The 16700-nt window shown below is 36.2% G+C and overlaps 1 protein-coding gene across 2 annotated transcripts in view; it reads right to left on the bottom strand.

Moving 5' to 3' along the window:
* Positions 1 to 12348, bottom strand: part of LOC142322469 (uncharacterized) — a 343373-nt gene extending 331025 nt beyond the window's left edge. For both annotated transcript variants that reach the window (XM_075361584.1, XM_075361586.1), the window contains exon 1: positions 12020 to 12348. In XM_075361584.1, the coding sequence (XP_075217699.1) occupies positions 12020 to 12158 (139 nt within the window). In that variant the 5' untranslated portion in view covers positions 12159 to 12348. The remainder of the gene's footprint in view (positions 1 to 12019) is intronic.
* Between the last annotated feature and the right edge of the window lie 4352 nt (positions 12349 to 16700).

Raw genomic sequence — 16700 nt, 5'->3', positions numbered from 1 at the left:
TCCTATTTATTTTTTAGCGCTCAATCCGAAAATAACCTTCATTTTTTCCACGTCAGGAGTTTTTGTAAATTGCAAATTTCAAAATTTGTAAAACGTTGAAAAATTGCGAAATGTAATACTATAAAATCTTTTATTATTTTATAATAGATTAATATAATATATTCACTTTTTTGCTTATACCAGTGATTCCCAAACTTTGCGCAGCGGCGCACGGCCTCTTAACGGAGAGCAGAGAGGGGAGGCACGGCTTCTGAACAGGGGCGCTTCGAAATATTGTAAAAGCTTCATAATTAATCGAATCAAAAGGTTTATAATTGTTAATTTAATATTAATAAAGTAAAAAAATAATGAAGATACACGAGTTATATTTATTTTTATCTTTTACTTACGAGTAGTCATACGTTTACTTAGGATAGGGCGCCACCACTAGGAAACGGTTGGGAACCAGCGGCTTATACTACGCATTCTTATACGAGAGTTACGGGGGGGGGGGGGATTGAAGACGACGAGACGGTGAGAGAGCTGGGTCGACAGTTGGTTGACAAGACTTGGCAACACGTACTATGTTTATTTGCAGCTATCCGTACTACTCGTGCACCGTGCAACTACTAACAGTGCTGTTTTGATCATCAGCGTGCGTAAATCGAGTTTTTCCCCCCTCCGTGATCAAACGCGTGTTTGTAGGTGGAGAATATATTTTCAGGCCATAAGGCAAACTTTCCGTTTTTAAAATGTCTTCATCAGGCTGCAAAAATTCCGTAGATTCTTTTTATTATATTTGCGGTGAGTTAACGGTAGATCACCACGTTCTACCTAACAATTTCCTTCGACAAGTAAACCTCACTTATGTCGGAGCGAAAATACGAGATCAAGACAAAACTGGGGCACCCCGCTACATTTCCTACACATGTGTTGAAGGACTTAGACGGTGGTCAAACGGTGAATAAGAAGCGTTCAGGTTTGGAGTTCAAATATAGTGGCGACAGCCGTGAAATCACACCAAAGATTGTTACTTTTGTTTCACTGGTGTTCACGGTTTTAATTTTAAGAATAAAAAAGTATCATCTATCTAAATATGCCATTCGCTTTACGCCCGGTTCCTCATAGTTCAGACGTACCGGTGCCAAATCCACCAGAAAAGTTACTTGATATAGAACATTCCACAAGCGATTTAAATTAAAAAAACATCCAGGAGTACGAACCCGGAAACAGCTGTGCACCAGAGCTTTATTAACTGTCTGAACTAAACAATTTAGTTTGAGACTTCCATTTGATCAAAGGCAATTCAGAATTGCTAGGTTCGAGGCCTAAAGATAAGAACCTACTAGCGGCTGAAACCTCAATTTCCTAGTTCAGGTACAGAGAAAAGGATCTTCCATATTTTTCGGAAGAAGGAGAATTATTCTTCTGCACTGATATACGTGGACTTATTGAAGACTGTTCATACATTCGTCCAAAAGAAACCTCAAAGTTGTCCTTCTTCACAACGAGAATACGTATCCGTCAATATCCGTCGGACATTCTATCCATTTAAAAAAAGCTTACGATAATTAAGAATTCGTTCGCGATAAAATTAAATACAACAATCATAAGTGGATTACGTTCGGCGATCTCAAAATAATCTGATGTTATTGCCCAGAGAAATATATTTACTGTGAGAAGAATAAAATTGTATTCGATTTGGTAACCGATTATAATTGTATTTGGTTATTAACTGATTTTGGTGTTTTCTGCTAATTTGCAACATCTGTATTTTTACGTAGCATAATATTTAAATGTATTAAGATTAAGTTCTTTTCTACGTACGTATCAAGGGTGTCGTTAAGGTAGAGCGAAATTGCGATTCGCTTTTACTAACTCTACATTCTCATGAGTTCATCGTATCTTTGTCTCAGACTTCATCACATTTGTTCAACACATATCACACACGAGAAAAACATTAGAATACGAATAAATAGCATTTATTTATTCAAATGATGTTATACAACAATATTATTTATTTTGAAAACATAAAGAAAATTTAGCATATCCCTTTACATACTAGCAAACAGATAACAAAACACAACTAATCAAATCATCGAGAACAACTCAACATAACCCATCAGACAAACAGAATAATTTCCTTAAAAAGCCCTAAAGCCTTCAACTCTTTCCAAAATATAAGTTTACCCAAAATTCCTCAATAACTTATTAAAAAGCTTAATCTTGCTCGAAAAAATCATCACATAATAAATCACTTCCAAAATAGTAATTTTGGAAGCTATATACAGAGTGTCCCATATAAAACGCAACCCAACCTTATATTGGTAGGTATTGAAATAATAAAAAGGCATGTGTAAATGTAAATGTAATTTTTATTATTACCATCCATTACCTTACATTTAGAGTAAATGTTGGAAGTGGCCGCCATCTTCTTGAATACAAGCTTCGATTTTTTTTATAGCGTTTCTTGCAATTTTTTTCAAAGTTTGTGGCTGGATATTTAATACGGCTTGTTCAATATTGACTTTCAATCGTTCAAGTGTTCGTGGTTTGTTGCTGTAGGCTTTTTCTTTGAGGTAACCCCGTAGAAAAAATCCGCCGCAGTCAAATCTGGATATCTTGATGGCCACAAGCTTCGACCGATAACACGATTACCGAAGAATTCCTCGACGAAATCAGAAGTTGAACCTGCGTAGTGCGATGTCGCACCGTCATGTTGTAGCCGGCAGTGTCTGTCTTTCTCTTCTAAGAGTGCGATAAACTGAAATAAAATATCCTGATATCGTTCTGCATTAATGGTGTACTCGAAAAAAATAGGACCGATTATTTTCTTCCGCGATATCGCGCACCACACGCCCGACTTCTGCGGGTGTAATTGTTTTTCGCGATAAACGTGGGGATTTTCAGCGCTCCAAATTCTACTGTTTTGGCTGTTTACGTAGCCATCCAAATGAAACCGTGCTTCATCTTTGAAAAATAACGAATCCATAACGTTAATTCCCTCACGCAGAAATCGACGGAACCGTTGACAATATTGTAGCCGTTTTTCTTTGGCTCAAGAAGTCGATGAACCGTTTGAATGCGATAAGGTTGTAATTGGATTCGTTTGGTCGCCCGATGAACAGTCGATTTAGACAAATTATTTCAGCAGAAAAACAACTGATCGATTTATTTGGCGAGGCGAGTAATCGGTCTTTGATTTCAGTGACTGTATCTGTATTCAACACTGACGCAGATCTTTTGTGTTCCTTGTTATTAACAGAACCGGTCTCTAAATTTTGCGACTAACCTTAATACTGATGTTTTGTTAGAAGCCGGTTTATCTGGGTACTTATGGCGAAAAAATCTTGCACTGCAACCGCTGATTTCGTCCTGAATTACGACTCGACAATGAAAACACGTTCATCTAGCGAAAACACCATCTTGTCTCTAGCAATACACTGAACGTTATGATTGCATTGTTGTTACTATCGGTAGTGTTCTACTGCATCGCCGCGATGTTCAGATGTTGGACGAGTCCATTTCAGTAACGAGTAGAGGAGTAAGCCCTAAACCCACCGGGGTGGTCTAGTGGTTAACGCGTCTTCCCAAATCAGCTGATTTGGAAGTCGAAAGTTACAGCGTTCAAGTCCTAGTAAAGCCAGTTATTTTTACACGGATTTGAATACTAGATCGTGGATACCGGTGTTCTTTGGTGGGTTGGATTTCAATTAACTACACATCTCAGGAACGGTCGAACTGAGAATGTACAATACTACACTTCATTCACACTCATACATATCCTCCTCATTCATCCTCTGAAGAATTATCTAAACGGTAGTTACCGGAGGCTAAACAGGAAAAAGAAAGAAGGGGAGTAAGCTTGACTTTTGAAATTTCATGGATGAGCGATTGATGGGTTGCGTTTTATATGGAACAACCTGTATTTATACTATTATATAAAAAGGAAGAGGGTTTTTGTTTGTTCGGGATAAACAAAAAAACTACCCGATCTATTGCTACTTAATTTTTACGTATGTTTCTTGGCATAACTGAGAAGGTTTTTGTATATATTTCACCTCGAAAAAAAAAATATATGTATATGTAGTATGGAGGTTTGCCGGTTGAAGGTAAAACTTTAATGAATTGAATTAATGAACTGTGAACAGGGTTTGAAGTGAATAATTATAAAGAATCGAATGAATAATATTACATAATAATCGAATTAAATTAAGTAATCTATATTTATACTATTATATAATGAGGAAGAGGGTTTCTGTTTGTTCGGAATAAACAAAACAACTACCGGATCTTTCACAACAAAAATTTATCCTTGTTTCTTGGCATAAATGAGAAGTTTTCTGGATATATTTCATCTCTAATATATATATATATATATATATATATATATATATACAGTCAAGAAAAAAGCTTACCCCAACTTACTAATATCATTTGACAAAGTCAGATTTCTGCACTAATACTAGAAATCCAATCTTTAAAACAAACTCAAGTCAAAACTTATAAATTTCAGAAAGAATAAATGTAGTTTCCATTTATCTATTTTTACCGGTAACGTCAGTCTATCGCCTAATTACGGTCTTAAATCATCCTATCTTACCTTTACGGTAAATGGATTCATAGAATACGAAAAAAGGTGTCTAACCGAGGATTAATACTTAGAAACTTCTAAATACGTAGAATCTTAAAACTTCTGAATAAAAGATACAAAATCTATTCCTCTATTACGGAGGCCAGTAAAATTATTTCCAAACAAAATTACTTTACACTTTAAAATAAATTTTATATATAACCTAATGTTCTCTGTGCGGACTCCTGAATATCGAATACAGGAGCTGAAATCTTTATAATAGGTTAAGCCAACGACAACGAATATCTGTTGTAACAAACGGAAATAAATACGGAATAAAATGGGACGAATATTTACGTGTAAGTTTGTCTTCAGAAACGACAAACCTACACGTGAACTAAAGTACAGGGTGAGGTACGGAAATGATGCCCCTAAGTCTATACGACAACAAAATTAGAAACATTAAGTAACAAAAATGAAACCGTAAATTAAACTAGTCCTTTTATTAATAATGCTTCTTGGTCTACCATTTCTTCAGCGCTTTGTAAATACGTTAGCGGTAACATCAACGGTCGTTTTCAAAAACAGCGGATCAAAAATAGATCGTTTTAAGATGGAATCAGTAACTAAATTTTATTTTTTAGTGTTTCATTATCGAGCCGTTATTTAAAAGCTACTGCAGACTACTTTTGAAATTAGCAGTGAAAAACATTAAACGGCCGTTTTGCCTAAAGTTGTTGTAGAAAGAAGTTTTTAAATAATTTTTTTCTTTCAACGACCTCTATTTTTTACAATTAAAGTTTGTGAGTCGCCACCGTCTGGGAACTTGAGATGCGGTAGTCTCGTACCGAAAAATAGACCGTTTCGAATTAGGAGCGTAATAAATTAAAATAGATTAATAATTAATAATAAATTCAATTATATTTAAAATATACTAAATTTAGTTTTTCTATATTTAACCGCTGAAATCTCAATTAAGGGTTCCCGTACTTATTAACATTTTATCTATTACAATAACCGAACGAACCAAATTAATATATAGCGAAGGAATAAACTTTATTTAGCGTTTTGACATTTTGAATAATCTTTATCGATAATCATCAATAAAGACGATTAAAAATATAACTGTATATTACCAGAAATCTATATCTTTAATGTATTAAATATACAGAAGAGTAGAAAATAAATATGTATAAATACATTTTACCCCCAAAAAATAAAAAAAATACAGACGTAAGACTGGTAAATACAATTACAAAAAAATATGTAAGTACAGTTGTAATACTTGGATCTTCCGAAGTGCTACTTTAGGTTCAAATGTGAACGTTAATAATAGTGCATTTACCCTATAATTTTGCATAATTTTGGAGATACTGTGTTAAAACAGGTAACGATTTACATGCGGCTAATTGTGTAATCTTTAATAAATCAATACTTAAATTAAAGTTACACTTCGAAAACGCTAAATAAATATTGTTAACTGTCGTATTTTTCTAGGCATACATATTTTACCGATTTAAATAGACTACTGTATTATATATTACGAAAGAGGTGTTTATTTTTAAGTATAGATAGATGCAATTTATTACAGAATAAGAATTTGGAGAAATCGACTTCCAAAAAGTCACATAAACAAAATTTTATAAACCAGATGATTTTAAACGTTCCGACATAGGTTAAAAGTTTTATGAAAGTTACCGGTGTTTATTACAGAAATAAACATACAAATTATAATATCGTAAAATTACGATAATAATCTATAGAAAACATAAGTTTTGTGGAGGTTTCAGAGGAATTCTTTTTTCTGCGAGTACTAATAAAAAATTTAAAAAACACAAGATTAAAAAAACAAACGTTTAATTACAATAACAAAAAAAAATCGCATAACTTTAGTACTTGGTATAATCTTTTTTAAAACCAGAACGTAGTTAATAACCAAACAAGACGCACATTACCTTTTTAATAGACAAGAAAAGAACGACAGTGACCTTTAAAATAGACAGAGACTGCATATTATTTCCGTAATTTTTATACTTTTGTTAGTTTTATTAAAAGTTACAGTATAGCTTAAAAAGTAAGTTCATAAGAGTATTCTTTAGAACATTAGACTTTACGTACCGTAAAATATAGGTCGACTTTATACGTTCAGTTGATGAAGGTTAACATCGTATAATCGATTACTTCTTATTTATAAGATACAAATAAAGCTAGTTGTGACTGTTTTATTAGAAGGCAAACAACAGTTTATCATTTTATCTTTTATTCCGATGTAAAAGTCGTCATTGTAATACGATTTAATTCATAACCGACAAACTTCACCGATCGAAAAACAACGACGGATGCATTATTTGTTCTGGCTTACCTCTACCTCACTTTCCAGCTCCCCTTAAATTTGTTTACGAATTTATGAAAAGTTAAAAACAAGTTTATTCTAAAGTTGTGAAATGAAAAATATTAGCTTTTCTCCCCCGTAACACAAAACCGGTGATGTAGACAATATTACGACTAGAAATTTTGTTAAAAGTAAAACCTTAATGGCTGCTGGGTTAAGCGGATAAAACTGTAAAAAAAAAAAAAAAATTTTCTTTTATGGAAATAAGTTTTTATTAAATATTAAACAAACGATAAAAAAAGGAATTTAATTTTTGTTTAGTATTCTTTTTTTGAAAAGAATTTTGTATTCCTAAAAATCGACCGGCAAAACAATCACCGTTTTTAAGAATGTTAGCCGTTTTAAATAATAAATTCTGAGAAAATAAAAATAAAAGATTTATTATTATGTTTTTTCTTTAGCTCAGTTTATAATTTTCTTTAACGGTTTATAATTTAGTACTTCTATTTACTTCCGAGGCTATATTTTTTAAACACCAACCGATTTTTGTCGTATAAGTTTATTAATTTTACGCACGATCGTGTCATCGAGAGAGTGTTTTGTTTAAGCAATATAACTTAAATAGTAAAATTACCTTTGATTTTACTTGGGCCTGCTCATTGCGTAATATGATTTTGAAGGTTTTGATTTTTGTTTCGCGTTATAAACACAGATCGTTTTTTAATTCTTCGTTTGTGATTTTTTAATATATTTACTAACGTCTTAATCACTCGTAATATTAACCGTCTAACAATTTCAAACGAGTGAAGCTTCAGTTCGTAACTAAAATCTAAATGAATTCAGTTGGACTTTTAGTCTACGTAAACGATTCGTGATCTCGTAAAGGTTGCTAAAGTTTTCGATTTCCAGGAGAACAGAGGAACATAAGACTAAACATAATTGTGTAAGGGTATGTTAATGTGTTTTTCGGATATAAAGATATTCTGTAATAGAATAATAACGGTCGTATATAAAGCATCATATTGATAAAAGGTACAGTAATTTATATTTATCGAGTGCGAATCAAAAATAAGAGAATAGTTGGTTTTTGTTTTGTTTTTTTAATGCTAGTGTAATTTATATCGTTTCTTACAAACTTTTCGTCCCTGTCAGTAAGACTATTTGTTTCAACTTTACTCTTAAATAACAAAACCGACCAAAATGAAACTTACAAAAAGTTTTATCTTGATTACTAACTGCTTTTAACCTAATAAAAGCACACCATCTGCCTTGTTCAGTTTCAAACCGATAATTCTAAAGTAACGATTAATAATTAAATCTCACAACGGAAAAACAGCGTTATCGAGGAATTAAAATTAATCAAAGGTATAATATTTATTTTTCATAATGAAGCAAAAGTTTTGAAAAATATTCTGTGAAATTTACATCGAAGGCTCTGCCTTTCTTATCGTTTTTTTTTTTTTTTTTTAATCCTAATCGATCTAATTAAAAAAAAAAGGTTAAATGTATAATAATAAAATAAAAGGTAAAATAAGTACGAGTAATATTAAGCTCAAAATCAGTGAATTGGTTTACTATGTTTTTAAAAAAAAAAAAAACTTTCATTTCATCGTTTTTGTATAAAAGTTGATTATTTATTTTTCCTTTCGATAGTTTTTAACAAATAAAAAAGTTATATCAAAGAAAAAGTCGATAAATTTTTAACGGCTTTCATTCGTACGATTTAAAACAATTAATTTAAACTAGAGACCTCCTCCTTTCTTAGCTATGAAATATCTCCTTACACACAAAACGTAACGTAATTACAATTTTAAAATCAAGGAAAGAAAGATTCGCATGCGTATAAAAAAAGTTATAATTTTTTTAAGTACACGGTATTTAATTCATATTTAACAAAATAAATAATAAAACTTACGTTTTAAGTAACTATTTTACTAAATTTTTAAGGTTCTTTTTTTGTATTTTATGATTACCTACAAACAGACTTGCATTTATGTGCGTAATTTAACAACGATAATTTTAAGAAAAAATTGATATCGAGAGAACGCCGACACCTTTTGATTGAAAAATGAAAAGTTATTCGCTACGCTATTTTATTGATTCATCGAATACCGATTATTATTCCAAATATAATTACCGTTTCAACCTTCATGAATTTTTTTTCTCTATAGCAATTATCAAAATTTAATTAAAATTTGATATCGGTAAAATACTGAAGTTTAAATCGCAGATTATTCTATTAACGAATTCTCTTTTTTTAGTCACTTTTATCTGTTTGATTTTGTTTTTACATTGCTGTTTTGTACCGGTGCAGCTTCCCTCGGAGGGAAGGTATTTTTTGATCGAAGGTAGGAATTAGTATAAACTGGACTCGTGCCAGCGAAGTTGAAAAGAAGGCTATGGCACCGAATTAAAAAGAGGGTTAACGAAAGCCATAACTCCACGGTCGCGATTTGAAAGGGCTTCTCGTTCGGGAAGAAATAACCCGATTCAGATTTCTTAATCAGGCCTTCGAATAATAATTAGTCCTTTGATTTGACAAATATTTTTCAGATTATATTTTCATATCGGAAAGATTTTATTTTGTTATTAAAATTTTAGGATACGCTTTTGCTAGTTTATTTTTTCTTTAGAACATAACAGTCAAATCCGATGTAGATAAGATTTTTGAAATTTATTCCGTATCCTTAAGTTTTCATCGTAAATTAAAATCACTGAAAATAATAAAAAATATTCAATAAAATGCGATTCATTAACAAAGAACAACTCGAGTTAAACGTTAAACTTTCGGATGTTTACTTAATACAACACCCCAGATGAATTGAATAAAGGCGAGTCAGAAATTAACTTTAAAAAAAGTAATCCTAAATCTACAACGCTGCTAAATTTTCTTATTATTGCAAGGAAAGTGGAATTCTTCAAAAGTATAAAAACATTTATTTAATTAAAAGTTTCTTTAGTTTTTTTTGTTTTTTTTTTAATGCTGTCTATAATAAATTGCATTTACAAATTTTATACGGTATTTTCTCCTTAAACATTTGCCCTTAAATACCCATAGATTACGTTCAAATACCGAATTTCTATGGAATTCCAAAAACCTACACGTTCTACTTCTTGTCATCAGTATGAATGCCTAAATCTCTTTTAAACTCTAATTGATTACTCGCAAATAATATCGAATGCTCTACAAAAGTTAGGGACACAGTGAAAAATATATAGATATCATCTAGTTCTTTTCCCTCTCAGAAACATACACTATCGGGAAAAGGCAGAAAAGCTTGAAGTATTAAATGATGTCAAACTAAAGTCCTTACATGAAAAAATAATAAGACAGCTCTTCTAAGTAATGGCTAATTTTATGTAGGATTAAAGAAGGTTTTACCCCTACTTCTTCTTCAAGTAAACTAGATTTATTATTTTATTTTATTTTTTTTTTTAATAAATACAAGAAATTTTCATAATAATTCAGGGAAAAAGGTATCATCGGCATTCTAATTCACGCTGCTATGTCAAGCTGGATAACTCCCCACCCAATCCGTTTGCAACTAATACAACATGTTTAACAGAAACGGTATTTACGGAAGGCCCAGAATGATGCGGATCACACTACCCCCATCATATATATCGTTGACTGTAAAATGAGGCAGCTCCGCCTACTGCCACCCTTTTATCTCTTTAAGTGCTTTGGATCAAGGTGTGATTTTAATGTTTTATTACGTATAGTTAAATAAAAAAACACTTTTTATACATTAATTGTTGAAAATAAATTATTAAAATACACTATATAAGTTATAGTTCTCTTACGCCTTTATTGAACGTATATGCAAAACTTTATTTTTGCATTATTAAAGGTAGTCTACCCTTATTTATTACATCGTTCAAATATTAATGCGGTAAAGCGAGAAGAATAAATTTTCTGAGGAATAGGGAAAGACTCTTTTTTGAACGAGCGTTAAACTAGCAGAAGTAGAAAGAAGAAAGCAAAAAAGCGTTAAAGGAAAATTTGTAAAGAATAAAAAAATATTCGCCTAACATTAACGAAGTAACTTTATTACATTTTACGCGATACAAAACGCGTGACTTTTATATAATTTTTAACAACCAGGTGTCCAATAAATTTTCCCCCTTCACCAATCCCTCTACGACAAACGGAAATAACCGAATGTTTAAAACTATTATCGGTTAAACTTTCAGAATTTCCTATTACGGAAAAAAGTCGACAAGTTTTTAAAAGTTTAATATAGAAAATGTCGGAACGATTTATGCGATTTTGAATAAATAAATTTCAACAGTTACAAAAAAATTATCTTCAAGTATGCGAATATATTTTTATGAGAAATATAGTTCACGATACTTTGAAAACAAACGAAATCAAAATACATGAAATTTTAAGAACATTCCTTCTAAGTTTTCTTTTTTTGAGTCCAGTTTTCCGAACGATCTTGCCGGTATAAAAAGATTAAATTTTCTTTTTTTTTAAATATAACTTTTTACGTATCGTAAATTAAATTTTTCCCAAATTGTATTACTAATTTTTAAATAAAAATTCTTCGAGCTCTCCAACCGTATTAAGACTCAACAGTTTGAATGTCAAATTTTTATTGCAATATATGCAGAACAAAAAGGTTCAGTTGAATAAGCGATCAGAGATAAAAGCTAGTCTGTATGCAGATAGTAGAAGGAGAAAAATAACCTTTCTAAAAAATACTATAACTTGTATCGATACAAAAGAAAAAGATACCAAATCAGCAAAAAATTGGCAAAGAAGTTCAATAACCTACAAAGGTAATTTATCTTTAAATTAAAATTTTGTATGAATTTAACCGTTAGCTGTGTTAGATATTTTTGTGCAGAATAAAGTACGTCTCTTCAGAAAAAAAAACGGTGTTGTTTATTTTACCGTGTTAAAATTTTAATTTCAATAATTAAGTTTAAAGTTTCCGTCACAAACATTTGGCAATAGGTGTGCTTATAATCTACAATTATAACGCAAAACCGATCCGTCCGATTCAAATTCAAAACGCGGATCGATTTTAAAAGATCAAACTGATTAACGTGTTAAGATTTTGTAAATTTTTTAAAACACTTTCGATTATTAATAAATGAGAAATCCATATTATCAGTTTAAAACTCACCTACTGATGTGAGAAGCCCCCAAAAACGAATGAAGGGCACAAGATAATCCCAAAAACAAGCACATTTCGTCTCCCTATAGCTCATTTCTTCTTCACAAACACCGTAGACATTTGTCTGATATTTATATATATTACTCATTCACAAAACTAAAATAAAATATATTTATATTAATAAATAATTTTTTTGAATAATTGCGAATAAAAAATTAAAAATAAGTAGAAATAAAGAAGCGTAAGAATAAGTTTTTAACGAAAAAATTCAACTGCGATTACAATGCGAGATCACTCTAGAACTTGGCAAGGCAGGAGTCGGGGTTGAACTGGGAGGAACAGGCGCCAAGACAGGCTTGCCAACAACGGCTAGATAATTTTCCCGTCAAATACAAATAAAAATTTCTCTTTCGTCCAACCGCTTTCCCTTCCTTTTTGTTTACGTGATTATCATTTTTTTTTCTTCAAAGATAAAGTATTTGTTTACAAAACAACTTGTTAAATTTGAAATATCAATCTCATTCGTTATAACATATACTAATTACAACAATAGATACTTTCATTATTAATTTTTTTGTTATTATTAATGAAAATAATATTAGCTATTAATAGAGTGAAGAATTAATTCTCAACTTGGATGTAAATAAATTATTTGCATCCGCTTAGAATAATCGCAGAAACAACTGAACACGCAATTAACAAACATAGAGCTTGGTAAACGTATCGAGACTTAATCTATGGATCTTACTTCCTTATTTCATTCGATACTATTAAATTAGAGTAAAGGCTAAAATTTCTTCTTAGAAAACAGGAGTGTATGTTTTGTGAATGTTCAAGAACTGGGGAAACGGTCATCCTTAAAATCGTAGATCTTAAGTTTAAATTACGTATCGATCAGCGGTTTTGAAGAAAAACTGCTGCGCGTATCATTAGAAAAAAATATTTACAATAATCCAAATATCTCTTAAAAATATATTTCAATATAATAAAGTTCATTAATGTAGGAATACAAAAGGTCCTTTCTTAACGAATCACTAGCTTTCCACGGAAACGTTCATACATTATTTGAAATGTTTTTTCCTCCTTTTTTTACCCCGCCCCCCACAGAGCCGGACCCGCACATAAATATCAACAAAGCTCCGGGAGGTGCCTGCCACAAACCACTTGGGCAGTAATCCTGGGGATCCTTGAGATCTGCGTAAGTCTTTCCCTCCGCCCGTACCACAACCGTGACCGTGGGCGGTCCCGCTGGCCTGCTCGTCGGGGAACGACCTCCCGTAGCTCCGACCACCAACGGCTTCTCGAGATGAATAAGGAGTGTACTTCCAGATCTCCTCCTGCGTATTCTACCAGACGGCGCAGGATCTGTCCCAACAACTGCTGGAGGCCGATGTTCTGGCAAAGAACGGGCTGAAGGCTCAGCTGCTAGCCGAGCGTAAGCCTCAGATATTGGTTTATGATATGCCGAGGGCAACGCGGGTAGAGGAGCCCGAAATCCTCAAAGCGATCCACGGCTAAAATCCTGTGTTGGATATGGCCGTCGAGGACTTCCTTAGGGAAACTAAGGTGATTCCACAGTTGGGGAGGAAGGAATCCCTAAAGAGTCACTGGGTTCTCGAGACCTCGCCAAAGATCCGGCAGGTCTTAGTGGCCGGGGGAAGATTGTTCTTTGGGTGGACGGCCTGTAGGGTTGTCGACCATATCCAGGTAGCCCGGTGCTTTAAATGTCAGGGCTTTGGGCACACCGCTCTCCCATGCAGAGCGCAGAAGGAGATGTGTGATCACTGTGCCACTCCGGGGCACAGGGCAACCAACTGCCCTGCCAAGTCGTCGCCACCAAAGTGTGCCGCCTGCTGCCAGGTGAAGGGTAGCAATACTGGTCACAGGGTAGGGGGTAGGCAATGTAAGGCGTACGATATAGCCCGAGCGAGAGCTGTTCACAACACAGCTGACGCCTGAACGGTCAGAAGCCCTTGGGGATTCACCAGTTCGAACGCCTGCGCCTGGGGCAGATTAATCTGCACCATTCCCGGGCGGCCACGAGTGAGGCCATGAGGCTCCTTGAGGAGTACAACCTCGAGGTCCTCTTGGTCCAGGAGCCGTACGCGGTCGCGGATAGGGTGGTTGGCTTCCACGGGGTGAAAGTTATTAATACTCGTGGGGGACGGCCGCTCTCTGCGGTCGTGGTGAGCTCTGACTCTTCGGGTGTCTTCTGGATGCCTCAGTGGTCTGATGAGCAATTCACCGTCGTGCGGATCACGAGGGGTACGCTCGATGTCGTACTTGTGTCGGGACACTTCCAGCTTGGATAGAGTATCGATGACTTGCTGGCGAAGTTGGGGAGGATTCTGGACGGTCTCCCGGGCACCAGAGTGTTGATTGCGCTGGACGCAAACGCCAAGTCTATCGCCTGGGGTTCACCACTCACAAACTCCAGAGGCGCTGCTCTCGAACAGTTCGCAGAAGCCAGGAACCTCTACCTGATTAATGATGCGGAGCAGCCACCAACTTTCTCCAGCGAACTGGGAGAGAGTTATATAGACGTCACTTTGGTGACGGGTGACTTGCTTCGGGATACAGGTAGATGGACTGTCTGGCCCGAGGCCAGTGTGAGTGATCATAGGCTTATAACCTACGATATTGCTTACGGAGGCGGTCCTAGGGCACCAAATCCAGGTCTCTGCAACCTAAGGGGCCTGGATCAACGCAGGCTGAGGCGTGTGTGCGATGCTGCCCTGGAGGGATTGCAGTGGCGCATGGAGTGTAGGGAGGAGGTGGAATTGATGGCGGAGCTAATCGGCCGGGCCATCAAGAGTGGCTGTGACGAGGTCCTACGGCGGCCTAGGCCGATGGACGGACCCGTCATAAGCAGCCAGTCCGCTGATCTGAGCGTGCCTGGAGCCGTCATGACCCCATTTTCCGGGGGGTCGTCTGTGGAAGGCAGACGGAGGCCCGGCAAGAAATGTTGGTCCTCTGACCTTAGCGTGCTGCGCGCAAGAGTGAGGTCCGCGCGGATAAGGTACCAGCGCTGCCCCCTAACGGGGAATATCGTTAACCACGTGCGCGCTGAGCGTCTTCGGATCTACCGGCGTGCCCGTAACACATATGTTCACGCCATCAAGGAAGCCAAACTCAAGCTTTGGAAAGACTCCATGCGCGAGTTGCAGCGCGATCCCCGGCAGCTCGCTAAGACCTGTTACCGACCGAAGCCATTGCACGTGTTGTCCAGTGTTCGGTGCGGGTTAGGTGGTCGTGACCACACTGTAACATCTGTGGCGACTTACCGGGCGTTCCTGGATACTCTGTTTCCAGATGCTCCGGAGGGTGAAGCGGAAATCGGCGTTAGGGCGGGTGAAACACCATTCCCTGGCGTTCGGACCGTGGAACCCGAAGATATAGACCGAGTGGTTTCTCGAATGGCATTAAAGAAGGCACCGGGGATTGACCAACTTGACCCGGATAGTTTCCACCATTTATTGCCTGTCATAAGAGAGACGCTCGGCAGACTGTTCACGGAATGCCTAAGCTGGGGCTGCTTTCCGGGTTGCTGGAAGGTGGCTTTTGTGAGGGTACTCCTGAAACCTGGAAAGGATCGTGGTGAGGTCGGCAGTTATCGACCCATCAGCCTCTTGCCGGTTCTCGGCGAGTTGCTTGAAAGGCTGGTTGTGGAACGGCTCGAAGAAAGCATTGATATGAGCAGTATTCTAAATCGAGGCCAGTATGGCTTCATGAAAGGGGTTGGCACCGAGGATTGCATCTTAAATGCTCTTACCGAGGTGGAAAGCGCCGACTGCAAATATGTTTTTGCTATTTTTATTGATATACAGGCAGCATTTCCTTCCTTGTGTTGGAATTCTGTCCTCTATGCTTTGGAACGCCGCAATGTTCCCGAAGCCATACAGGCCGTGGTACGAGACTATTTGTCTAACCGTACGGCTCTGTTTAAGGATGCGCACCTAGTTGTGGAAAAATCCGTCACCAGGGGAAGCCCGCAGGGTTCCGTTCTCGGTCCCCTGCTGTGGAGCCTGGTGTTTGACGGATTTCTGGGGTTGGCATTCCCAGAAGGAGTCACGGCCCAGGCTTTCGCCGACGACTGTCTCCTTTTAGTTCGTGGAGATTCACAACCGCAGCTAGAAAGTAGAGCGCAGGCGGCTTTGTCAACCACCGAAGGCTGGATGGACATGCAACATTTAAGGATTTCTGTGCCCAAGACGAAGTTTATGCTTCTGAAGGGCGCAGACAAATTATCATGCAGTCGTAACCCCCGCATTAAGTATAAAGGCTGTGTAATCAGCCGAGTAAGGGTTCATAAGTACCTAGGTGTTTTGTTTGATGATAAGTTGCTTTTTAGTAACCATATTAAGTAAGTTGCGGCGGATGCTGTCTATGTGATGCACAAACTTAGAAGGATTGCTCGGAAGGATTACGGGCTGTCGGGCCGCCAAATGTACTTGGTGTACCGAGGCGTCTTCGAAACTATGATCGCATACGCGGCGCCAGTTTGGGCGCATAGGTTGGAAAGAAATAGAGCACTGCTTCAAAATTTAAGGAATGCCCAGCGCAGAGCCATGATAGTATGCACTGGTGTATTTAAAACAACCTCCTACGAGGCTACTACCGTATTGGGAAAGGCTCTCCCAATCGATTTAGTGGTGAAAATTCGGGCCGTCATGTGGAAGTTGCAAAGAGG

The sequence above is a fragment of the Lycorma delicatula genome, chromosome 3, assembly GCF_047948215.1.
Source record: "Lycorma delicatula isolate Av1 chromosome 3, ASM4794821v1, whole genome shotgun sequence".
NCBI lineage: Eukaryota > Metazoa > Arthropoda > Insecta > Hemiptera > Fulgoridae > Lycorma > Lycorma delicatula.
The sequence above is the reverse complement of the archived record's forward strand: the minus strand, read 5'-3'. Positions and strand labels throughout refer to the sequence as shown.